This window comes from Homarus americanus, unplaced genomic scaffold (genome assembly GCF_018991925.1).
Source record: "Homarus americanus isolate GMGI-L3 unplaced genomic scaffold, GMGI_Hamer_2.0 scaffold40248, whole genome shotgun sequence".
NCBI lineage: Eukaryota > Metazoa > Arthropoda > Malacostraca > Decapoda > Nephropidae > Homarus > Homarus americanus.
The window spans coordinates 7,324,094-7,351,895 of record NW_024712526.1 but is presented as its reverse complement, the minus strand read 5'-3'; the positions used below and the strand labels follow the sequence as shown (position 1 = coordinate 7,351,895).

The 27,802-nt window shown below is 38.8% G+C and overlaps 1 protein-coding gene across 1 annotated transcript; it reads right to left on the bottom strand.

Annotated features, from left to right (window-relative positions):
* Positions 1-27,802, bottom strand: LOC121861786 (ras-related protein Rab-33B-like). Its single transcript, XM_042359698.1, has 6 exons — positions 27,731-27,802; positions 20,412-20,551; positions 14,922-15,015; positions 7,033-7,152; positions 2,654-2,803; positions 1-2,469 (listed from the first exon to the last, which is right to left on the bottom strand). Exons 2-6 carry the CDS (start codon positions 20,534-20,536, stop codon positions 2,257-2,259), a joined length of 702 nt encoding a protein of 233 aa, XP_042215632.1. The 5' UTR covers positions 20,537-20,551; positions 27,731-27,802; the 3' UTR covers positions 1-2,256.

Here is a 27,802-nt window from a genome sequence, read left to right as displayed (position 1 = left end):
GCATTTCAATTATGTTTGTTATTGGCTTAAAATCATTATATACACAAAAAACTTTTACACAAAACATGTTTTGTAGCATACCAAGGCAGATTTCCTTTCTGTGGGGTCCAGGCATCCACCGTTTTTACTCTGTAGTATACCATTTCATCAATCACGGCATTAAATTTAAAGTATCTACAGATTTGTATAGGGTCTTTATCCCTTCACGGCCTAATGTATTCCTCAGTAAGTGTGAGGAATGAATAAAAATAATACTGCACTAATAAAAAATAAATAAAAATACTGCAGTGTTATTTGGCAATCATTTCTCTCAGGAGACAGGAGTGCACTCCCCCTTCTCATGAGTGTGGGCTAACTCCCATGGCCATAAGAAATGTTTATTTTCTATGTTTTCGACCTGATGATAAGCATTTGTTTTTTTTGCACAAGCTGTATCAACAATTGTGTGTGCATGTAATAGTAAAAAAAATAAAATAACGAGTTGAAAAAGAACAATAATAATGCAACTCACCTCCTCCAGTTTCCTCCCACCTTATGATAATCCTTTCTATTATTTGTTTTCCACATTCTGTATGGATGACTGTATGTGCATGTAACGGAGTAAAAATAAATTATTAAAATTACATACTGTACATCTGCCCAAAAATAAGAGTTGAAAAATAACATGGCTTACCCTGGTATGGGGAGGGCTACAAGGACAGTCTAACTTGGCAACCTGCCAAGTCCATACACACTCTAACTTCACACACATACATACCCATGATATTAATTTTTTCTTATTTTATAGCAACATGCCATCTCCACGGATGTTGTATTGTAAAATTTACATTACTATTTAATTTATATTATGCTATTTTATATGTATTTTACTCAAATTTAATGAAATGTACAATACAGGTATTGTTTAGTGAAGGAACAAGCAACCTAGTTAGGATATGATGAGTGTTATCTGTGGCCATGGAACCTTACCCCCTATTTCTCCTAAGCCTTTAGTCTTACCAACCACGGATTTGCCACCCACGAGGATTTTCAGGAACCTAACCCCCACGGTTGGTGACGGACTACTGTATAATATGAATTATATTAGGAACAACAAAATACAACACAAATTATATAAGGAATATTTCATTATAAAGAATAATGACCATTTCCTCCCAAACTCATACCTAACTAAATGACCTCACTATTTCCATGTGTTTTAGCCTTAATGCTATTAGGTCACTTGACATTAAGTGACCTGACCACAGATCACATGAACTCCTAAGCTTGTCCACCTGAATTGCTGACTCCCTGGCAAATAATGTACAGAAAGGACGATCGTTCAGATGGGAATCATCCAAGTAGGATTACACCTGACCCAAGCCCGCCGCCACATCACTTTTCGGAACCACTTGGTTATCTCGGATTCATTTTGGGACTCGACCCAGACTGTAACTGCTCATTTCCCATAGGTGCTATCAATTTACAATTTGCAATATTTAGCATGGAAAATGGTTATAAAATGGTGGTGGTGATGATGATAATGACAGAGTGTACCTAAACATGCAGATTTGGCAGGATTACCTGTACAGGTGTATACTACATATCATGGATTTGAAATATTACCTATTGTTTTAAGCTGGTTTAGTTATCACATAAGTGAAGCAGTTGGCATTTGCTTGCACTGAGCAAAAGAATAGAGGAAAGCACCACTAATGGATGTATATGCCCTTCACTGGACAATGATTACAACAATACCAAAGGCAGCTCATCATTTCCTTTGAAAACACATGAGTAAAAAAGGTGGGAAAGGGTGATTATATAGCAGCTAACAAAATATGCCCAGCTCATGTACCTTTCTAATGAAAATACAGCATTTGTGTGACAAGAGATCCTTACCTTTAAATATTTCATGTCAGTTACCCATACCCAAAACATAAAGCATTCAAATTTAAACTTATCTAGCATAGTTTATCTGGACAAAAATAAAAAGAGACAATAAATGATACAGAAAATATTTATGACTATAATTTGCACACACAACAAGATTTGTTTAAGTGCAACTGTGTATATAATTACCTGACTTAACCATAGACCTGTTCACCTGAATTTTGGTCACTAACAAGACTTCTTTCATAGCATTCAATATCCAAACATGTAGCAATACTGTACATACATTAACACATAGAAAAAATATATATACCGGGTATATATTAATTTCATTCTTACCAGTCCTAGTGAAATGAGTCCTGAATAATTAACACAATAATGTAGCTCCTAGCAATAACATGACTCGTAATTTTTTACTTCAACACCATTACGCTCTCTACCAATAGATGCAACTTCTGCTCTGTGGATGTCATCAAGTGGAAACTGAGTGGGACTGATGGGCATCATTGGCTTGGAAGCTTTTAATTTGTGAGCAAGTGTCATGAAGATGGCCTCTACATGGTCACAGTCACTGTCGTCTTTGGCAGAAGTTTCAAAAAGCTGAAATAATGAACAAAGAGCTTATAGTAAAGTACTATACTGTGCTGTGCTGTACTGTATACATATTTTTCACCTAGTGCCTCCCAAGGGAAGATTGCCCCCCAGTTTGGGAACCACTGATTTAATGGCTTCAGATAATAAATTACAACTTTTCCTATTGTATAACCACAATACCTGTACTTACTGGCATACTGTGATGATCAGCAAACCTCTGTGCTACACTGGTTGAAACAGCCAAGTTATCTTTACAATCACATTTGTTTCCCACTAAAATTCTTGGTATATTATAACTCAAACTGTGCTGGTTGCATTCTTCAATCCATGATGGCAGAGACTGAAATAAAATAAATGGATAAGATGTGACTCACTTGTAATAATTTTTTTTTAAATAAAATAACAAATAAAAGGATATCACATCTTGTTTATAATAGTACATGTTTTCCTCAGTTTACAAAAAATTGAATTTATAAATTAAAATTGTCCCATGCTTTGATTTACAATTGAAAACCCCCAAGTTACAAATTATTTTTCTTTATTTTCATCATTTTGTCCTCCATAATAATTAATACGTACGTATACAAAAATAAAGCATTTTTTACTACCAGTTTGTTTACTTATTTCACTAATTTAATTTTTCTCTACAAGTAGCAAGAAATTTAGTCTGCAAATAAGCTTTCAATATGTCATCATTCTCCTATAGTGACGAAGACAAGTATACTGGTCTCAACCATACACAGACATTCAGTCAGTAAACTGATTGTCTAGTTTCTCCTCATTTATGCTCATGTAATACTGAGTGGAATATTAAATACTGTACAGGGTACAGTACTCAGAATGAAAATTACTGTATTCTGTGTAGCAGCGACGAGGAACAAGAGTTGGCGGATCAAGAAGTTCACGTCAAACGGTTTTGGAAGAAATTTAACGTCAAGAAAGCTGTTGATTTCTTGGTGGAGGCATGGGGGCAGCTGCCTGTGGCAACGATTCGTCACGCATGGCGGCATGTGTTGCAAGGTATCCCAGGTGGGAGGCAGAGTCAACCTGTGACTGGTGAGGTTCAGACTGTTGCAGTAGCAGTGGACCTTGCCAGAGAAGCTGCGCAGTGTGTTACAGCTGCAGGCTTCTCCGAGACCACCAACGACGACATCCTGGAGGTGATAAGGGATCCTAATGTGACTACCGACGAGATGGTAGATGATGACGACGTCAGTGAAGAGGCAGGTGGTGCGTCATCCCAAGAAGAACGTCGCTTATCCCATAGTAATGTAAAGGGTGCCATCAAGTGTATTGAGAAAGTCAAGCTCCTCCTTTCCGACGACCCTGACGCTAACAGGTATGAAATCTTCACTACCCAGCTGTTGCAGACCATGGAGCCCTACATCAAGGTTTATCACGACAACATAAACACCAGCCGTCAGCAAAGCATAACAGAATTCTCCGCCCGCAACCCACCACAGCCAGCCCAAGCCAGTGATAGTGACAGAGGCAGAGACAGTGATGATGACTTTGAGGGATTTGTCAGGAAGGCACTAGTAAGTGTGGATGACACCGATGAAGACTCATCTGAGGGCCAGTAGCCTGCCTCTGCCTCGGAACCAGCCTCCATTCCCCTACGCCGACCCATCTCTTCTACTAACGTAAGTGTTAACCCCAACCTTGTTTTTTTCTAACCTAACCTTCAGTTTATTATTCTCTTATTGATTGTTCCCTTCTATATTATGTGTGTGTGAATACCATCATAAAGTTAAGATGTTATTTTTAGTAAAACGTACGTATTGTGTCGGGAAAAAGTGAGTTTGGGGGTCGGCCCTGTCTCCATTTCAATTAATCCCATATGTTATGTTGTTCACTTTACGCGTTGCTCACGTTACGCGGGCCGCCGTGGGTTCAATTAACCGTGTAAAGTGAGGGTTCACTGTACACAAGTAATCATGTTTACCCCCACCCCCCCCATCGAGGTGAGCAAAATGTTATTCGCGGATTTGGCGATTCGCGGCCATTTTGAGAACCTAATACCCGCGAATTTGAAGGGCATGCTGTCTTGTATTATTTGTGTCAATGTTTACATCCTTGTCGTGAGTAATAGACAACCTGGCAACTCTGTGAGGTTAGTTGGTCGGTTTACCAGTAGCAGTCACTCACTCCCTACCCTGGCTTCTTGACATGCTGTAGTGCCGGCTCTGACCTGTGCTGTATACGCGTATCCAATGTCTCTGAGTGTTTTGCGTTTGTGCAACTGAGTGGTCACCTCACAGCTATGTTTACTTTATGTACTCTATATGGATTAGGATTATAATTATAATGTATATTGTGATAGGTAACACTTATTCCATGTGTTAATTGTAGGATTAGAGGCTCTTGTCTTTTTGTCCCTGGTGTTGTTTCTCAGTTGTAGTTGATGTACTTTCATTTTCACCTTTCTGTGTAGTGTAAATATGTTTAATACTTAATATATTACAGCAGCTTCTAGTGTATTATGAATGTTTTCATTCCCTGTTTATCTTCCTTTGTGTTTTCATGTTGTGGAACATTATAATACAGGGTGTAACCCCAAGACAAGTAATGTCCCATAACAGTATACTATTGGGAACTTTAAAGATGATATAAATGTTATTAATCAAGAATTTGAAGACCCTTTTCAACCCACCTCAAGCCTAGTGATGAACATCAGCAAAAACATTGACACCCTCACCCTCCATATTTTTATCCTTGGATTTGTGCGATTCACGTCAGTCGACCCAAACGTTCCAAAAAAAGCCAGAAATCCAGCAAAAAATGAAAAATCACACCCCTGATCCACTTATATGACACATGATTAATATGTGGAATAATCCACTTAAATAAAGTCACTTAATTATAAGAACAATTCATCTCTGACAATACTCGTTGCAGAATTAGTAGATATAACCTGTAATATTTGGTTATTTGATCGCTAACATGAAATATGACAAGTACACAAACAATTCAATAATTGGAGTGGACTATTTACTGGAATTTGTTCCTAAAGGTTTCATTATTTACCTATTGTACAGTCCAGCATTAATTTATGGTAAGATTGCTGTCAAAATAGCAATATTTTGAAGTTAAACTGAATTCACATAAAATTCCAGGTTTATTTGTAAAATTCCCTGGCTTTTCTAGGTTTTCCAGACCAGTAGACACCCTAGTATTATTAAATTTATGTACAATAAGGATGTTGAGTTGAAAGAGAAGGTGTGTGACATTTGGAAGTGAAGAAAGGTTTGGAAGTGTGGAGAATGTTGGTAGTTCACAAGGGAAGACGAGTGAAATCAGCTGAGACAAGTCAGACACCCGGACAGCTGGCTGGTATACCAACATTTTCCGCATTTTTGCATTGACTTTATCTCCAATGGTTTTAAAGCACTGCTTTTTAAACATTTGAAGCCAGCCCATAGTGAAATCACAAGTGTTAAGGAATCTTCAATTCTTTACTGACTGTACTTTGTACATTTTTTGTAGAATCTGCACTTTTTACTTTTACTGTTAGCACATTACATTTCCTTTCAGCACTTTAAAACTCAGTTCTATCACATAAATAACGAGAAAGCAGGTAAGCATTGAAATGCTAAATACAAATACAGTACCATAATATTGTATAAAAGCAAAGTAAAATTCAAACAAGGAAACAATACTCCCTGATGCCTGAACCAGCGTCGGCCTTAGCTTATGAGGTCATATAAACAAAACAGTAGGAATTTAGGATGACACAATAACACATCAGGGGTCAAGCGAGGAATCTTTTTTCTTTTTTTCATAAAGAAGGAGTCAATGTATTATTATGGTAATATAATTATTATTGATGCTGGGAAATATGTGCTTTTCACCTTTTATTGTACTGACATGCACAGCTATGAACTAAGTTAGACTGTATTGAGCAAACTGAATAAATATTTGAATATGGGGATCTCAAAATAGGCACTCATAGGGTGCTTACTATTCATTCAACATAATTCATCTCCCTAAACATATGATATTTTGACCTTGTGCTTCTCTTGAGGGAGAAGCTCTGAAAAACAGAGGGGAAGGCATCTAGTGGCAGAACCTTTTGGTCTAGGCAATATCACACCTGAAATGTGGAAATCTAGTGGACTCAAGTTATTTTCTAAAAATTTACTCAAGCCACACAATTCAAGTTTTCTCTTTTGTTTTCTGCTAGTCATTTATACCTGCATTTCATAAACATAACTGGAATGCATATATCACTAAAATTATACACTGAACATCAAACAGGCATAAATATCCAGGAAGCAGCATTGCATGTGAAGGAGAGACCATGGCAATGAGTGAATTTTGGGAAGGGATATACCACTTATAAGTGATGCTGGCTTATGCAAAGCAACAAGGGTACACCAAATTTGAGGGCAGGTAATGGAAAGGGTATGCCATAGCAGAACACACAAACTGTATTAAACCAGAAAGAATGAGGGTAAGAAAACAAAAGAACATAAAATGTGTGACTGTGTATTTGCTCGTTTCCAGTCACCCCGCATTAGGTAGAAAAGTTTAAAACAGTCAAAACGAAAATAAAAACCTGTGCCTTACCTGAAATGAAGACATTCTGGTGACATCATATACAAACACAACAGCATTCACATTACGGTAATAGTGTTGAACCATTGATCGCCTGAATCTCTCCTGTCCAGCAGTATCCCAGAGCTGTAGCTGTTAACAAACACACTTTAAGTGGTGCATTCAAAGCATTCTAAAGAGGAAGCACATAAAAAACAAGAAGATTGGCCCTGAATTTCCATTTAATAACTGATTCAGGACTAGGCAACTCCATATGGTCAGCAAGTTGAAAACTGTTGTCCCATGCCCCAAAACTGGGATATAAAAATTAAATAATTTCAATAACTAGGTTACCCTTCACCTTCACAGCAAGATCCAAAAAGGATATCCACTTAGCAATAAATTACCCTGAATAGGAGAAGGTTACATGATTTTGCTGGAAGCATAACATTAGATATTTCAATCAAATTACAGTGGTCCCTCGGTTAACGAGCGCCTCGGTTAACGAGATTTCGGTTAATGATTTACCTTCCATAAGATTCTTAACTTCGGTTAATGAGCAATCCCTCAATTAACGAGTTTTTTACAAGCCGACTTCAACATGTTTTCGCTTGCATTTGGCGGTCCACCAGCTGTAGTATTAGTCCGCCAATACAGTAATCGGTTTTAGGGCTTAAATTCCTTACTATTTTAGTAAATATCAAGAAGTTTATACTATTCAATAATTTTAAAAGTTTAATATTAATTTTTTTAGTCATTTTAACAATTATTGAACATAATTGAAGGTAAAGAAACTAGTTTCTGGCGTGCCATCCAGCCTGTTAACACACCAGACAGGCGTTAGTCTCTCTCTCTTTTCAGTGGAGGTAACATCTTGCTTGAGACGCTCTTCAACTAAATGCTTTTTTCTGTGTTTCCAAGCAAATTATTGGTCATTTTGAAATATATTTTACATATTGACAATATATAATGCAGTGCAGTGTTGATTTAAAGAAAATAATCTTGAAATACACCAAGAGAACTAAAATTTTATGGGTGAAATGGTGCCATGGGGTGACTTCTCTTCCACACCAATGCCTTCTCTTCTTCCTTCTCCTCCACCCCCATTCTAATTCCCATCATCATCCAGGAGCCTTCTACATACACACCTCAAAGTAAGTGTACTTTTCTACCTTTTTTGTTGAATTTAGGCAATTTTCGGTGAGCTGGAACCAATTACCCAAAAACCCATTGAAACAATGGTTTCGGTTAACGAGTTTTTCGGTTAACGAGCAACCTGCTGGAACGGATTGTGCTCGTTTACCGAGGGACCACTGTACTTGTTGATAACAATTACAATGATAAACTGTGCCATTAGAGCTGTGATGTCACACCATAAGGCCATGCTTTATGTTCAGGATGGAAAATATCATAAAAATAAAAATATGAAAAATTTCCTCAAATTGCTGGTCAACGTGTACTGTACTTCATTCTAACACCCACATATTTCAAATGTTTCACTCATTTCCCATTTACTCTTCCTGTTGCCCTGCTGTTTGTATAGAACAGCATATAACATCCGTCCTATCTCATACATGTGTAATACCTCCCACAATTTATTTCTGTTCACCCTATCATATGCCTTTTTTATTCTACTATCTGCATACAGGTAATACCCCGCTTTACGCAGCTCCCGTTTACGCGTTTCTACATTTACGCGGTACCCAGCCAGAACCGGAATTCCCACTTTACGTGGTGCATCTACTCATATACGCGGGAAGCGGCGCGGGCATGGTGCGCACAAGGTCGCCCAGTCATCAAAACATTACCGAGTTCTTCACCCACCACCCACCACAGCCGGCCCAAGTCAGTGATAGTGAGGATATGGACTTATATTGACTTTGAGGGGTTTGACAAAGAGGCCCTGCAAGCCTCTGTGGTGGACAGTGATACAATTGATACAAGTGATACAGGTGAGGGCCAATAATCTGCCCTCTGCCTCGGAACCAACCCCCCATCCCCGTGTGCCCAACCATCTTTTCTACTAATGTAAGTGTTAAAAAACCTAATATTATTGATATTTCTTTTAATTATTGTCTGTGCATACCATCATAAAATTAAGATGTTATTTTTATTACAACGTAGGTATTGTGTCTGAAAAAGTGGAGTTTGGGGGTCGGCCCAGTCTCTATTTCAATTAATCCCATATGTTCTGTTGTTCCATTTACGCGTGCCTCCGTGGGTGCAATTGACCGCGTAAAGCGGTGTATTACTGCAACTAAATCATTAAAACCATCTGTAAATAATAAAAAATAAGAAAAAGTTTATCAAAACCAATAAAAAAGGTGTAGATAAAAAATATACAGTAGTACCCCGCTTAACGCGGTCAATTGAACCCACAGGGTACCGTGTTAAGTGAAAACCGCGTTAAGTGAACAACAGAACATATGGGATTAATTCCAATAGAAACTGGCCGGACCCACAAACTCTACTTTTTCCGACACAATACCTATGTTCTAGTAAAAATAACATCTTAATTTTATGATGGTACATGCACACAATTAATACTTAAGAGAAATAGAGAAATACAGTCACCAAGTTAATGTCCATTCAAATAATGAACTCAACTCCCTCCCCCTCTTCTCACACTACACTCGCTGGCTCTTCCCTCTCTGAGAAATTTTGGGGGGAAAACCACTAAATTTTAATAAATAATACCTCAAACTAAAGTTAGGATAATATAATTGACATTGCTGGATTCCTTGTAAGACCAGGAATATTTTGAATATAAATGTCATATTTTGCACAAAAGATAACATATTTACTCAGAGTAAACATTATATCTAAAATTTGTATGTCTAATGCAAAATCTATGATGTTTATATTCAAAATGATCATCAAATTGTAAGAATTCCAGCAATGTAAATTATATTCTGGCCGGGTAATTTGTATGAATTTTATGAGCTAAAACAAATATCTTCAGTTAATAAAAAAAAAAATATTCTTCACGACACTATCTGTCAATCAAAGTACCCCACCTTGCCTCCCCTGCTCTTCCAACCGCGCCAGGTGGTCGGCCCGTCCCAACCCTCCCCCCACCAATCCTCCCTTCAAGAGATGTTGGGTGAAAAAACTAAATTTTAACATTTAGTATTAAATAATACCTCAGATTAAAGTTAGGATAATATAATTGACATGGTTGGATTCCTTGTAAGACCAGGAATATTTTGAATATAAAGGTCATATATTTTGCACAAAAGATAACATATTTACTCAGAGTAAACATTATATCTAAAATTTGTATGTCTAATGCAAAATCTATTATGCTTATATTCATAATGATCATCAAATTGTAAGAATTCCAGCAATGTAAATTATATTCTGACCGGGAAATTTGTATGAATTTTATGAGCTAAAACAAATATCTTCAGTTAATAAAAAAAAAATATTCTTCACACCGTAACAGATGGTCGGTCGGTCACCATAGACAACAAACTAAATTGGAAACCACACGTCAGTGAAGTTATCAAATCCTCCAGTTTCCGTCTCCACCTCCTCCGCCGACTCAAGTCCCTCGGAGTTCCTGCACACGAGCTCCTCAGTGTTTACACAACATTCATACTTCCCAAGCTCACCTATGCCTCCCCCACCTGGTCTTCCTCCCTAAATGCCACACAACGTAAACACCTAGAAAAAGTGCAAAAGAGGGCATGCAAGATTATTCTCTCCCCTTCCTACTCCACATATCAAGAAGCGCTCAACACACTGACCCTTTCGACTCTCACTGACCATCACCACGACCTCATCTGCAAATTTGGTAAGAAGCTTCTACACCATCCCCGACACCGGCTCCTACTACCACCTGAGATCCCTTGTCCGAGAATTGCTGTTCGACACCACAACCGCATCCAGCCCATACGTGCACGAACTGATCGCTATAAGAACAGCCCAGTCCCAACCATTGTAAAAATTATCAATAACTTGTAATAAATCAGTGTATTCACTCCCAGTATACACTGCTCCTTACACTGTCACTATGTTGAAATGAACTGTAGTTTGAGCTTTTCCACATCAAGTTATTATATGTCTTATTTGTGTCACTTATGTAACTTGTATATTATTTGTAATTCGTAACCCATTCCCCAAATATGTAACTGTATATTTTCAGCCTTCTGGCTGCCAAGCTATTTCAATAAACCGTTAATTATTATTATTATTATTATTTATTATAGATGTGTGGGAAAACCAGAATATTTACCTTTTTAGTAATAAATAATACCTCAAACTAAAGTTAGGGTAATATAATTGACATTGCTGGATTCCTTGTAAGACCAGGAATATTTTGAATACAAATGTCATATATTTTGCACAAAAAATAACATATTTACTCAGAGTAAACATTATATCTAGAATTTGTATGTCTAATGCAAAATCTATGAAGTTTATATTCAAAATGATCATCATATTGTACGAATTCCAGCAATGTAAATTATATTCTGGCCGGGTAATTTGTATGAATTTTATGAGCTAAAACAGGCAGGCAGGCAGGTGGGTGGCGGGTGGGGCGAATCTAAAAATAGCGTCTCGAGCCAGACACTCTGCGCGTATACGTGGAAAAAACCCGTGTTAAGTGAAAGTTCGGCTCTGGCGAGGCACCGAGTATATGTGAAATCGCGCTAAGCGAAACTGCGTTAAGCGGGGTATTACTGTATTATTTTTGTTTGGTTTAAATCAGCCAACCCTGCTCTGTGGCTTCTCCACTAACCCCTTCACTACAGGGACACCACTTTTAATATTTTATTTGGCTAACACCAGATGATTATTGTTATCGCCACGTGTCGGCCACATGTTGAGTGAAGAAACTGTTTACAACTCAGGATAGCTTACTGAGCGAGATGGAGCTGGTAGCAACTGTGTGACTGCCTGAGGAGCAGGCTCACCTTCTACCGTAGAGACAACATCTTGAATTTTCGTTTAGCGAACATCTACCGGGAGGATATTTATATTTGTTCTCGTTGGTCAGTCCCTAGATCCCAAAACGTGAGTGTGATTATGAACTATTAAATCCTCTATTAAATAACTATTAAATCACTTTAATAAGTATATTTATGTACTGTATATTGATCATATTATACAAACTGTGTCCTGATGTATCAACAGTTGTAACATGCGAGTTATTTTTAAGAGGTTAATAGGTTATGTACTGTATACTGATCGTACTATTCAAATTGTGTGTTCTGATATACCAGCATTTGTTATATGTGAATTGTTCTTTAACAGGTTTTGACCGAATTATACTCATCGAGTCAACGACAAGGGTCTTATTGTCCTGCACACACCAAAATCGCTCCTATGAGCGGTTAAAATTATTTTATTCATCTCAGAGGGCAGCCCATACACAAGGGGTTAGACCTTCCAAGGCCACTTTAAAAGATCAAGACCATGTTTCATAATTTCCTAGTGATCCAACCACTAGAATATCTAAATTTTTTCTGGGCACACTTGATACAATTACCCCTATGTCGTCCTTCAGGGGACAGGTTAGAGAGGAGTGGGCAAGATACTGCCCGCGGGCCAAATTTTGCCCGCCAGATTATTTCTGTGGCAATGGAGAAATTTTTATCAATAATAAAAGAGACAAGCAAAGAAGTGATGTGCAGTATTTATTTACCCAAAATATCTATACATGTTACTTAATATTTTCCTTACATCCTATATTCACAAACACAAGGCTTTACTTTGTGCAAATATTATGCATTTGCATCTATATTAAGTCTGGCCCGCAAAGTGTTCCACCATTGCCCACCCCTGGGTTAGAGGAATCCAGATTATTATTTTTTTTTTTAAACTGGGTTATGTCAACTGGGGGGTTTAACGAAAACAACATCTAGTCAGGAACAACACAACATTGTACAATCAAACTACCTTTATATCACTAACCACTATAGAATCTAGAGATAAATTTCTTTAAATCTGACAAAAACCAGAACAAATCAAATTCCATCTGTCCAACATCAGCTGCATCTAGACTCAGAGCCATCTATGTGTTAATAATAAAGCAGACTAAAGGTTTAAGCCATCCACCAACTACCCTGATTGCACCCAGGGCATACAACAGCTGCTAGACTGAAAATGGGCTCTCTTTTTCCTGAAATTTGTGACTCATTAAAAGCAATTGAAATAGAGGGACAAAGCTCTAGGTTCCATTCTAAGGGGTGTGTTACCTGAGTAATGGACCTTAGACCAATCCCCATTTGGAAATTAAATAACTATGGTGTGGGATAGAAGATTTACTTTCAGAAATTAGAATAAATCACCATAAAACCTAAACTTGCTTTCACTATACAACACAGTCTTGATTAGTTGCATATCAAGTCCTCACTATTACCTGAGGACCCTAATTGATGATAGATCTTGCAAGTCACTCACTTAACCTATAGCTCAATTCATCCATCCAGGCACAGGTCACTGACCCACATCTGGCCCTGGGGGGTAATAATAATAATAATAATAATAATAATAATAATAATAATAATAATAATAATAATAATAATAATAATAATAATAATAATAATAATAATAATAATAATAATAATAATAATAATAATAAAATAAAATTAATGAAATAATAATGATACCTGTAATAGTAATAATAATAAAGACATAAAAAAAAAAGAGATCAAGAGTGAGAAACAATATATGTATGTTGTGTTGTCAAAGTAAGAGAAACAATTGAGACCCTGCAATTGGGTGTAAATGAGGCAGAAAGTCAGATCAGCAACCTGGAACCTGGACACTATTTTTGTTGTGCCATATGGCAGAAGGGTCTACCATTAGACAACGTATTATGCTTCCAATATCTTCTCAGGTGGTAGTACTTCCCTGTTTGGTAGCTGCCTACTGCCTACTACCTGTAGGTATTCCTTCAAAATCATTTTATATACCCTGCCTATTTTAATACAGTGGTCCCTCGGTTAACGAGCACAATCCGTTCTAGAAGGTTGCTCGTTAACCGAAAAACTCATTAACCGAAACCATTGTTTCAATGGGTTTTGGGGTAATTGGTTCCAGCTCACCAAAAATTGCCTAAATTCAACAAAAAAGGTAGAAAAGTACACTTACTTTGGGGTGTGTATGTAGAAGGCTCCTGGATGATGATGATGATGATGATGATGATGATGATGATGATGGGAATTAGAATGGGGGTGGAGGAAAAGAGAAGGCATTGGGGTGGAAGAGAAGTCACCCCATGGCGCAATTTCACCCATAAAATTTTAGTTCTCTTGGTGTAATTCAAGATTATTTTCTTTAAATCAACACTGCACTGCATTATATATTGTCAATATGTAAAATAAATTTCAAAATGACCAATAATTTTCTTGTAAACACAGAAAAAAAGCATTTAGTTGAAGAGAGTCTCAAGCAAGATGTTACCTCCACTGAAAAGACACAAAGACTGACGCCTGTATGGTGTGTTGGCAGGCTGGATGGCATGTTCGATAATTGTTAAAATTACTAAAAAATTTAATATTAAACTTTTAAAATTATTGAATAGTATAAACTTCTTGATATTTACTAAAATGGTAAGGAATTTAAACCCTAGAACCGATTACTGTACTAACGGACTAAATACTACAGCTGGTGGACCGCCAAATGCAAGCGAAAACATGTTCAGGTCAGCTCGTAAGAAACTCATTAATTGAGGGATTGCTCGTTAACCGAAGTTAAGAATCTTATGGAAGGTAACTCGTTAACCGAGGCGCTCGTTAACCAAGGGACCACTGTACATCAAAACAATCTAACAAATAAAAACATACCAAGTAATTGTAATTACTGTATATAAAACATTCCACTTTATGAAATACAAGCTATGTCATAGATCCTAAGACACATGACTGAGGAAAGAAATGTACAGTAATTGTATACTGTATATAAACACTCACCACAATATCCTCATGATCAATGTTTACTCTCTTCTCCCTGAAATCTACACCAATTGTGGCTTCAGTCCTTTCAGGAAAGTGACCCCCACAAAATCTGAAGATAAATATATTTTTGAAAATGAAGCACTGAAGTATGAAATCCTACTTTATGAATGATGGGAAGTAAGATATGGTAGAATAATGTTTTACTGCAACTAGCACTTCTTATCCAACTAAATCGGGATCTTGAAACAAACCCCTCAACAGACTCATGAAATCTACTTGTTAATAAATGGATAATTATCATGTATTGCTCTCATTCAGCCATTGGTAGGTGTAACATAATAAAAATATAATTCCAAGATGTAACAATGATAATATAGCTCCAGGATGTAACAATGGTAATATAACTCAGAGGTGGCATGGCACATTAATATAATATTACTCCAAGGCTTAATGTAGTGATAATATAACTCTAAGGTGCAAATAATGAAACTATAACTGTCAGGTGCAAATAATGATAATATTATACAGTAAAAGTCCAAAAATCCAGATGCCAGAAATCTGGACCACCCGAGAATCCGGACTTTTCGAAAACTCACTTTTTTTTTATTATTTAGCTGGCTTTTGTGTGTATGTGCGCATGCGTGAGCGCCACAGCTGCACAGCGATAACAAGCGACCACACGGTCGCCACTTTAAAACGAGCAATCAAACTGTGACAACCTAAGGTAATTTTGAGTCCTACTCTTTCCATTTACAGAGTACTGTACAAGCCCATAATAATGGCTCCTAAAGTAGATAAACTTCGTTGTGTGAAGAGAAAGAAGCACAAGTTGAAATTGAGTGACAAACTTTAAATAATTAAGAAACTAGAACGTGGTGTGAGCAATACTGTTCTAATGGAAACATACGACATTGGAAAGTCTACAATTTATGATATAAAAAAGGCAAAGAATAAAATTCTAGAATTCACAGCTTTTTCTTTAAAACTGCTCGTTGTGATAAATGAAGCATGCTCTATTTGCTAATGAATAAACTATCAAAATGTACCTGTTCATCTCTTTTTTATTCATCCGGATTTTTGGACTTCTACTGTAACTACAGTATAGTCTGGGTTTATGCGTATATTTTATACGCGATTTGCCATTTACGCGGCACCACTCCAGACGCGGCAATTATTATTTACGCGGTAAATGCCATCATATACGCGCCAAGCGGCGGGCAAGGTGCTGGGCGCTGACGTCACCGCAGACGTCAGACTCGTGACGATGACGCCGAGGACTGTGATTGGGCCACGTATCCTTACCACCTTGCTTGCCCTACCACCAGAGCTAATTTACCTTGGCCACGCCAGTCTCACTGTCCCCGTATATACTCGCTCGTACCCAGGAGCCGGTTTTGTTTTTTTCTTTCTACACAATGGCTTCCGCTGGACCCCCACCACCCGAGAAGCCCTGAACTACCTGGCCCAAGCCGCCCTAAGCCCAAGAAGGTGCGACGCGCCTTAAGCTATGAGGTTAAGTACAAGATCGTTCAGGAGTTAGGAAAAGGCACGAGGCAGGTGGATCTGGCCAGACAATATGGAGTGAATGAATCGACAATCCGCACGATCAAGGAGGATGCCGGCAAAATCAATGAACACATAAACATTACCAAGTCTGTAGGTGCCTTGCTGGTGAAATATTGCCACAATAAGGTGCTGCTGAAGACCGAGGGTTTGTTGGTTAACTACATTATTCGTCAGTCAAGAAGGAACATGGTGGTCGACACTCGGGCAGTGGCAAGAAAAATGGGAGTTGAAAGAGCCCAAGCCCTTCACTGCTTCCGCTGGGTGGCTGCAAGGTTTTAAACGACGCAACAAGATCACGAATATTGGGATAGTAGGAGAAGGAGCAAGTGCCGACCGGGCTGCCTCCATGAATTTTCCCCCATTTTCACGGAAAATTATGGAGGAAGGACAGTACACCAATGACCAAGTGTTCAATATGGATGAATCAGGGTTGTACTGCAAGAAATTGCCATCCAAGAACCTTCGTAGTCAAGTCTGCGAGCAAGTGTCGGGGGCGCAAAATGCAGAAGGAGCGCATCACCATACTGTTCACCACCAATGCCTCCGGCATCGCTAAGCTGAAGTTGTCTGTGATCCACAAGGCCCGCAAGCCTACAAGAATATGGACATGAGCAAGTTAAATTTCCACTGGCTAACCTCAGGGAAGGCGTGGATGTTCTCTGGTCTGTCCCTCTCCTGGTTTGACAACTGTCTCATTCCTGATGTCAAGAAATTCTGCGTGCAAAATAATGTGCCATTCAACATTTTGTTGCTCCTCGACAACGCACCAGGACACTCGCCCCGTTTGCTGGATAGTCACCCCAACATAAAAGTGGTCTTCCTTCCTGCTAACACTACGTCGTTAATCCAGCCCATGGATCAGGAGTTGATTTGCAACGTGAAGGCTGCTTTCTCCGCCAAGAAGTTTCGGTTCCTGAACGACTTCACCAACACCAAGGATGAACTGCAGAACCTAGAGAGTGGCACCCATAGCGAGAGCGAGGACAAGGATCACGAACAAGATTTGGCGGACCATGAAGTGCGAATCAAGCAGTTCTGGAAACTGTTTAACGTGAAGAAGGCTGTTGATTTCTTGATGGAGGCATGGGGGCAGCTATCTGTGGCAACGATTCATCACGCGTAGCGTCATGTGTTGGAGGGTATCCCAGGTGGGAGGCAGAGGCAAGCGGTGGCTGGCGAGGCTCAGTCTGTTGCTGTGGCATTGGACAATGCAAGAGAGGCTGCACAAGGCGTTAGAGCTGCAGGCCTCTCCGAGAACTCCGATGAGGACATCCTGGAGGTAATCAGGCAACCTGAGGTAACTGCGGACGAGATGTTGGAAGATGATGACGTCAGTGAGCAGCCAGGTGTTACAGAACAACAAGAGCAGAAACTAACACATGATGATGTGAAGGAGGTCATCGAGTTAGCTGAGAGAATTAAGTTCATCCATGCCAAAGAGACAGGCAATCATCGCTACGAAGTGTCAAATAACCATCTGTTGAAATTCCTGGAGCCCTATGTTCAACAGTATCACGACCACATCGATGCTAGCCGTCAACAAAGCATCACCGAGTTCTTCACCCGCCAACCACAACAGCCAGCCCAAGTCAGTGATCGTGAGGATATGGACTTCAAGGGGTTTGACGAGGAGGCCCTGCTAGCCTCTGTGGTGGATAGAGATACAGGTGATAGAGGTGAGGGCCAATAATCTGCCCTCTGCCTCGGAACCAACCCCCCATCCCCGTGTGCCCAGCCATCTCTTCTACTAACGCAAGTGTTAAAAAACCTAATATTATTGATATTTCTCTTACATATTAATTGTGTGTGCATACCATCATAAAATTAAGATGTTATTTTTACTACAATGTAAGTATTGTGTCGGCGATAGCCAAAAAAAAGGGTAGCCTGGCGGTCGGCCCAGTCTCTATTTCAATTAATCCCATATGTTCTGTTATTTTATTTACGCGTTCTGCTTTATACACGGACCTCCATAGGTTTAATTAACGGCGTAAACTCAGACTATACTGTACATGAAGTAACATAAAAATAATATAACTGCACGATGTAACATAATAATACAGTACAGAACATTACTATAACTCCAAGGTATAAGAAAAGGATATAACGGTTACATATTGTACTTGTACTTAATCACTTATGAATATCACTGTAAATAAAAAAAGTCATGTAGAATTAGTATGAAATATTTATAGTTCAGTGATGAGGCTCAATCAATGAGTACCATTCTCTCCTCCATTTTCAAAGTGCAATTTTAATCAACTAAATTACTAGTGAGTTTTAAAATACATATTTAACTAACAGAGAAAATATAAAAAATACTTTAATTCTAAAAACTAGTTAATCTTATCCCACAGCTGGATCAAATAAAAAGGTGTTAACCTTTTTGTTGTGAAAAGTAGGTGTTTTTACATGCTGTGCATGCATGCTGATGAGTGGAGCATAGATAAGATCCTTAATATTTCTTTAAAAAAATACTGTACGTATATCTAATCATACATATAACATATAGAGTAATAAATAAAGGTATTGTATTTGTCATCGCTGTCCTACATATAATTATCGAGTGATACAACTACAGGTATCCCTCGTTTAATGCTGGGGCTGCCTTCCTGAAAACATAACATTCAGTGAAATTATCACTAAACAAGGGATATCTGCAAAGCACGGAGGACAAACATCAGGTTTAAAAAGCAGGGTGGTAAACACTAAGGGCATCATTAATCCTTAATACAGTAGAATCCCAGTTATCCGGCACCTACAGGGATTGAGAGGTGCAGGATAGTTTTTCTGGCTAGTTGAAACTCACTCTCAGGATCCCCCAATAAATCCTACAATACACAGTGCTACAGGCTGATCTTGCAAATTCATTTCTCAGAAAAAATTACTTCTTTTTAACACTTATTCCATTCTATATTAATGATGTGGCATAGAAATAAAAAAAATACACTGTAATATAACACTAAAAAATAAGAACATGGGTGTATATGTGGAAGAAGTTAACATGTGTGGAGGTGGTGAGCCATAACTACGTCATCTGGTTGACTGCCTGAACTATGTTGCATCACCCTGACTCACCCATACCTGTAGGTTGGTTTGAGTTTGGAAGAATATTTTTTTTCTACATAAAATATGCACTATTGGATTTTATGATATACTATGTATTGATTATATTATTTATCATAGCAATAAATATGGCAGCTCATCTCACTGCACACAGTATTCAAACTTACAATTATAGCGGATATGGGGGGAATTTTTATTATTATTATTTCATTCTGGTGTCGGTTAGTTGAATCTACTGGTTGCCCAGATACCGGATAATGGGATTCTACTGTAATAATAATAATAAACGAGTTTGTTACAAATGGTTCCTAAAATGATAAATTTAAGAACACCAAACTTCTATATAAACGATGTGATTCAGAGTTAAACGATTTAGTGAGCAAAAAATATTGAATTGCATGTCAAAATTTATCGAAAATTGCTATGATAAACAATAAAATTAACACATAGCATATTATAAAATACAATAACACATTTTATGTACAAAAAATAGCTCCTTCCATACTCAAACCAACCTTTGGGTGACATGACACAGTTCAGCCAGGCAGTCACCCAGCTGACTCAGATGTGTGGCTACTGCTGTGCTAGGCTCTGTGTACTGTACAGTCTTTCACATCCCCATTTTTATAATGTTGAACTCATTCAAAGTCAGACAAGAATGCAGCCTTCATAGCCTAAATGGGTATTAAGTACATATACAGGGTAATTATCATAAAATTCAAAACATAATATTTCAACACAGCTAATAACCTGCTGATGGTTATTTTTTAAAAATTTGCATTCAAAGATGAGACATTGGTGATAAATCTGTGTACAGTATTTACACTCACAATTATTCACAATACTGTAATCTAAAATTGTCAACAACCTTACCTAAAAGTTAGACACGTCTTTCCTACACTGCTGTCTCCGATGACAATAATTTTGAAAGTTTTCTGTCTTCTATCCCTCAGCAGTGCACCACTCTGTGCAAATGTCTGAGTGCTAGTGCCATTCATCTTATGCTTTTATCCCTGAAAAATATTATATAAAAATGATCATTAAATACATTTTGCACATACAGTATAAGCTATAGACTTACAGTACAGTACTGGAGTTAACTACTATTACCGTAAGGTCAGGTTTTCAATTTTTTATTTGCAGTCAGCCCTCGCTTTACGCGGTCCCTCTTTACGCATTTCCACGTTTACACGGTACCCTGCCAAAACCTGACAGCTCACTTTCCGCAGTGTGTGTACCCTTTTACGTGGAGAGCGGTGCGAGCAGGGTGCGCACAAGGTCGCCCAGTCATCAAAACATTACCGAGTTCTTCACCCGCCACCCACCACAGCCGGCCCAAGTCAATGATAGTGATAATGATAGTGAGGATATAGACTTATATGGACTTTGAGGGGTTTGACAAAGAGGCCCTGCAAGCCTCTGTGGTGGATAGTGATACAATTGATACAGGTGAGGGCCAATAATCTGCCCTCTGCCTCAGAACCAACCCCCCATCCCCGTGTGCCCAGCCATCTTTTCTACTAATGTGTTAAAAACCTAATATTATTGATGTTTCTCTTAATTATTAATTGTGTGTGCATACCATCATAAAATTATGAAGTTATTTTTACTACAACGTAGGTATTGTGTCTGAAAAAGTGGAGTTTGGGGGTCGGCCCGGTCTCTATTTCAATTAATCCCATATGTTATGTTGTTCACTTTACGCGGGCCGCCGTGGGTTGAATTAACCGCGTAAAGTGAGGGTTCACTGTATTTTTTTTTTACCCCACATTTCCCCTCTACTTCAAAGCCCTGTCCACTTTAAACAAGTAATAATGTTGGTAATTTTACTGATTAAAAGATTCGAAAAATAAAAATTTCCGACGGATATGCTACAGAAGAAAAGTGTCTTAGAACTGTCTAAACTACCGATTCCAAAACTTAAAACCCTAAAATTTGCTACATGACCAAAACAATAATTTTACCATATAAAGTTGCCACCTCTTTTAAGATATATACTTACTACAGTATAATGATAAGAACACCTGTGGAAAAAATGAACGAAATTGAACAACTCCTTCTGGTGGTAGAGGTGTTCTTGTAAATTACCATAGTTTGTTTTGACAAATTTACTTTCTCAAACTAGGTTTTTTGATCTGGACATAAAATAGGTACAGAATTACGGTAACCATACCTTCCTTCGTACATTCTCCTCCAGAGACTGGCTTGTTGTTTTTGATGATTTTGTGAATAAGCACATACTCATATCATCATCTTGGGATGCATATTTTTTTTTTTTTTTTAAATCATAGTCCACTGGCTAACCTCGGGTTTGGATACAAATATAGGTTTTTCGATGTTTTATGGTGTGTTTTACTAAATTCTGACCTTCATTTCTTGTGCAAATTAGCATTTTTTTTTAATTAACATTTTCATTTGTAACAAACTGCTAATTTGCACCATAAAAAGCCCCCTCTACCTAACCTAACCATTTTTGGGGAAATTATCTGCTACTGTGGTGGAAGATAGAGCTGAGCAATCTGGAATACATTTATGGTTACAGACAAAAAGAACTTTTGTCTTTTCTTAAAAGTAAACAATTTTCACACTTAGGACACAGTCTTGATGATGGTACAACGCTGTGATCTTGTAATACTGTATTTGGATTGCTTCACTGTCGTTCTCATAAACTCGCTGAATAAAAGCTAGATATGGGAGAGAACACTTATCACACGCCATCACGAGCCTTCAAAATTCGAAATTGCACAGTGGGAAATGATTGGCCAGCCAAGTCACGACACAATACTTGAAGGTCAATGGTTGTTATGTTGCACAGGAGGAGAGGACGAGAGAAGTGGCTCTGGCAACATGGCGGGTACAGAAATTTACGCCTGGAAATTTGTGAGATACTCCGTTAATATTGATTTGCACAAGAAATGATAAGAAGTCGTATGTTTTTTTTATAGTCTTTGTGTCTGTAATATTGAAAATTGGAAACCTGCGGACAGCCAATGGATGAATATTACCCTATTTTTATAAAACTTTTGTTGTTGTAATTAAATAACCACTTCATTAGCCCTCTTCTTTTCTTCATCTTTAGTTTTTATATTTACTGGCATGCTTGGTCTCAAAATGGTAATAAGGTTCAGGTCAGGTTGCATTACTGCAAGGTCAGGTTCTAATAGGTTCTGTGCATTGTCATTTTGATTTTATTACTTTTTCTTTTATTGGTTAATATAGAGGGCTAACCAGTGACCGAGTTATTTTTTATACTGTTTGCTATTTTCTTACAATATTTTCATCAGTGAGTTCTGATATGATAATCATTTACTGTGGAAATTGTTCATTTCATAGATAATTATTAGGCGCCTAAGCACACACTAGTTTATCTTGCGGACGGTAATGAGGTCATGCTCTGCTGAGAGGCTTTTCCCGCACCCGGGGCAGTTTGTTTTTCAGCATGTCATGTGAAGGTTGTCACCGATCTTACATGAACGTAATTTGTGAATTTAGGGATAATGACAACAAGACCCTTCAATTGTTTAAAGATCATGACATTGTTCCTTTACCTAGAGACCGTTTAATTTCTTTCATTATTTTCATCAGTGAGTTCTGATATGATAATCATTTATTGTGAAACCCGCCAACACAGTAAATCACTCCGTTGCCTGGGGTGCATAGCACCGATACTGCCATATCTCGCATCCAGAAAATGCCTCAAATTTCACCATATCATAGTAAGTTTTTTCTGTTTGACATACCGGGGGCTCCAGGGGGCGGAGCCCCCCAGTAAAGAAGTTAGGTAAGGCTAGGTAGGTTTGTTTGGTTAGGTTGGTTAGGTCTGTTTTCCATACTCACAAATGTTAAGTAACGTTTTTTTTAAATATCCAGTTTTTAACATATTTCCACAAACTACAACAGTGTTCACTATAATACAACAGTGAAAATCCCACGTTTTCATAATTTTTTCAATCAATTTCACTCACTGGTTAGTCCTATATAATTATCCTTTTATTTAACATTTTACAATTTACATACAGTTGAGTCTGGATTTACGCGGTTTTGGTTTACGCGTTTGGTCATTTACGCAGTGCCTTGCCAGAATTGAGATGCTTTAATTATGTGGTAAATTTGGTTATTTAAGCAGAGAGCGGCTGGCGGTCCAGCCTCGCCGCGCCATTTTGGATTCAAACCTCCTGCCATCTCCCGCCATGTTTGACCAAAGCGAGGGTAAGCGGTGCGAGTAAGGTTGCGCAGTATGTCGCTGTTGCGTTTTCGGTGACGTCATATGACGTATCGGATGTGATTGGACCACGCATCCTTACCTCCCTCCCCCGCTAGCTGTGATTGGTTCAATGTAATATGACGTGCCCTACCACCACAGAGAAGAAGCCGCTGACCTACCCGCGTCAGTCACTCCGTGTAAACTGTGTTCTATTGTGCCCACTAATCTCGTAAGAATGGCTTCCGCTGGACCCCCCCCACCACAGAAAAACCTTGCATTACCTGGACCCAGCCGCTCCAAGCCAAAGAAGATACGAAGTGCCCTAAGTTACAAAGTTAAGTACAAGATCGTACAAGAGTTAGAAAAAGGAATGAGGCAAGTTGATTTAGCGCGCCAGCATAGCGTGAATGAATCTACGATCCGGACGATCAAGAAGGATGCCGCCAAGATAAAAGAACATGTGAGCATCACAAAGTTTGCAAGTGCTTCAATGGTGAAGTACTGCCAAAACAAGGTGCTGTTCAAGACTGAGAATTTACTTGTGAGCTACTTGAATCGTCAGGCAAAACGGAACATGACGGTGGACACGCAGTCAGTTCAGGACTACGCACGTGAACTGTACCTAGCAGTGGCACGTAAGATGGGAATTGCAGAGCCCAAACCCTTCAATGCTTCCTCTGGGTGGCTGCAAGGGTTTAAGAAGAGGAACAAGATCACCAACATTAACATTGGTGGTGAAGGAGCGAGTGCTGACCGTGTTGCGGCTAGTGATTTTCCTACATTCTTACGTGACATTATGGAGGAAGGACAGTACACCGACGACCAGGTGTTCAACATGGATGAATCCGGTCTGTTTTGGAAAAAGCTACCTACCAAGACCTTCGTTGTCAAGTCTGCCAGCAATTGTGGAAAAGCTACCTACCAAGACCTTCGTTGTTAAGTCTGCCAGCAAGTGTCGGTGCCGGAAGTTGCAGGAGCGCATCACAGTCCTGTTTGCCACCAATGCCTCCGGTACCTGTAAGCTCAAGTTATCAATGATCCACACAGCACGCAAGCCGCACGCCTACAAGAATATGGACATAACCAAGCTAAATGTCCACTGGCTAACCGTACATAAGGCGTGGATGTTCACTGCTCTGTCCCTCTCCTGGTTTGACGACTGTTTCATTCCCAATGTCAAGAAATTCTGCGAGCAACAGAATGTTCCATTCAACATTTTGTTGCCCCTTGACAACGCACCAGGACACTCGCCCCTACTGTTGGATAGTCACCCCAACGTAAAAGTGGTCTTCCTTCCTCCCAACACTACGTCGTTAATCCAGCCCATGGACCAGTTGATATTCAACGTTAAGGCTGCATTCCCTACAAAGAAGTTTAAGCTCCTGAACGACTGTAACAACACCAAGGATGAGTTGCGTAACCTGGGTAACACTGATAGCGATAGCCAGAGCAACGACGAGGAACAAGAGTTGGCGGATCAAGAAGTTCATGTCAAACGGTTTTGGAAGAAATTTAACGTCAAGAAAGCTGTTGATTTCTTGGTGGAGGCATGGGGGCAGCTGCCTGTGGCAACGATTCGTCACACATGGCGGCATGTGTTGCAAGGTATCCCAGGTGGGAGGCAGAGTCAACCTGTGACTGGTGAGGTTTAGTCTGTTGCAGTGGCAGTGGACCTTGCAAGAGAAGCTGCGCAGAGTGTTACAGCTGCAGGCTTACCACCTACGACGACATTATGAAGGTAATAAGGGATCCTGAGGTGACTGCTGACGAGATGTTAGAAGACGATGACATCGGTGAAGAGGCAGGTGGTGCGTCATCCCGAGAAGAACACAACTTAACGCATGGTAATGTTAAGGATGCCATCGAGTTTGCAGAGAAACTCAAGCTCGTCCTTTCCAACGACCCTGACGATAACCGCTATGAAGTCTTCAATAACCAGCTGTTGCAGACTATGGAGCCGTACATCAAGGTGTATCAAGACCACATCAACACTAGCCGTCAGCGTAACATCACGGACTTCTTCGCCCGCAACCCACCACAGCCAGCCCAAGCCAGTGATAGTGACAGTAATGTTGACTTTGAGGGATTTGTCAGGGAGGCCCTGACAACTATGGTGGATAGTGATGGTGATTCACCTGAGGGCCAGTAATCTGCCCTCTGCCTCGGAACCAGCTCCCATCAACGTATGCCGACCCATCTCTTCTACTAACGTAAGTGCTCAACCTAACCTTGATTTTTTCTTACCTAACCTGACGTAAGTGTTAAACCTTGATTTTTCTTTTACCTGGTACAGTATATTATTCTCTTATTAATATTTCTCTTCTACATTATGTGTGTGTGAATACCATCATAAAGTTAAGATAATATATTTACTACAACGTACGAATTATCGGGAAAAAGTCGAGTTTGGGGGTCAGCCCAGTCTCTATTTCAATTAATCCCATATGTTCTGTTATTTCATTTACGCGTTTCTCGTTTTACGCGGGCCTCCATGGGGTCAATTGACCACGTAAATGAAGACCCAACTGTATTTTATTTTTAAGGTTCATCCAAACAACGGTATTTTTGCGTTTACACACCACACATTCCTACCACTAATCTATTATCATATTCGAATAAGACGTCTAATTATAAGATAATTTTCATCTATTACATTACCGGCGGAAATGTATAATAACGGAGAAACGTATCCAAAATTTTCTCTATTTTCTTCCATTAATCTTGCGCCATTATCGCCTACCTTACCTCCCACACTGCGTGTCTCCTTCATAAATCATCACGCGCATGCGTTCCCGTACATGTCATGCGGCCAATCAAAAGCGTTTTTGTTTTTGCAACCAAGTAAAATGATTTTGAGTTTAATTCGCAGTAGTTTTGGCCCAATCAAATTCGGTTTTATTTTGGGTCTCATATTTCGAAATTCAAATTCAGTTCCGACCATGGAAGTCTGCGATGGGTGTCACTTCAATTATATGAAGCTGATTGCGAGCTTTTGGGAAAAAAACGAAGAAACTATAGCATTTTTTCGATCGCATGGTGTTCTTCCAACCTTAGTAAAGTGTACTAAGAGCAAGACTGAATGTAAATATCGCAAATACCAACATATGTGGCATTGTGTAAGAATCTCAGAATCCAACGACGAACAAGAACCAGGCCATTAAGGTAAGAAATAAGTGATTCCATTATATGGTGAGTCGGTTAGGTTAGGTTAAGTTTGGGTTTTGTTTTTCTAGTGTTTTATGGTGTATTTTGCCATTATTTTTTTTTTCGGAAAACGTCCAACGAAAAAAACTCGATAAAAAACCCGGCTAATTTCCGCCAGAAATGAAGGTTATATTCGGTCTAAACACACATAAAAACACTAGAAAAAATATTTTTTACTTTCTAACAGTGTGGTGTGCAAGTGCAAATTTACCCAAACAACATCTCCTGAAAATTTTATGAAATACCATAGTCCTTCTGGTGCTAACCATCACATTCGCCATTACCCTAATTATTTTATTATCTTACACTTATCTGCATTATGAAACAGTCACATGGATTCCAACAACAATGTTGAATTTAAAATTCTATACACGCACTTTGCACAATTATAATTCTGAACCAGCAGGAGCAGCGTGGGTACCTATGTTAATACTTTCCACACATCTTCATGAAACCAAACTATTCCTTTGTGGGTAGATGAAGGAATTTGGGTCATTAGCACTAACTTTATTATTAAAGAGATCAACTGTGATGTTAACAGTTTCTTTTTTGAACATATATATATTAAACAATGGATGTAATGTAGCCAATATAATCGGTAAAATCCATTTAATTCAATGAAGTCACAAGTCCAAGTGAAATGGGAAATTCACTTTAAAACGTGTAGTGATAAAAACTTTATTTCATAAATTATCACAATGTATGAAGCTTTTTTTTACCAGATCTAGCAGAACTTAATTTACTGTTGATAACACTTGGAAATAATGTAGTGGACAATACTTACATTCGTGTGACAGCCGTACAGGAGCCACAGACAGACGTACAGGAGCCACAGACAGACGTACAGGAGCCACAG

What these genes read in the sequence shown, in the direction of transcription:
- LOC121861786 (XM_042359698.1), bottom strand. Translation starts at nt 20,536, where the DNA reads ATGAATGGCACTAGCACTCAGACATTTGCACAGAGTGGTGCACTGCTG. An exon ending in AAGACGTGTCTAACTTTTAG is followed by an intron (nt 15,016 to 20,411) that starts GTAAGGTTGTTG and finishes ATTTATCTTCAG; the next exon opens with ATTTTGTGGGGGTCACTTTC. An exon ending in TTGATCATGAGGATATTGTG is followed by an intron (nt 7,153 to 14,921) that starts GTGAGTGTTTAT and finishes GTTTGTTAACAG; the next exon opens with CTACAGCTCTGGGATACTGC.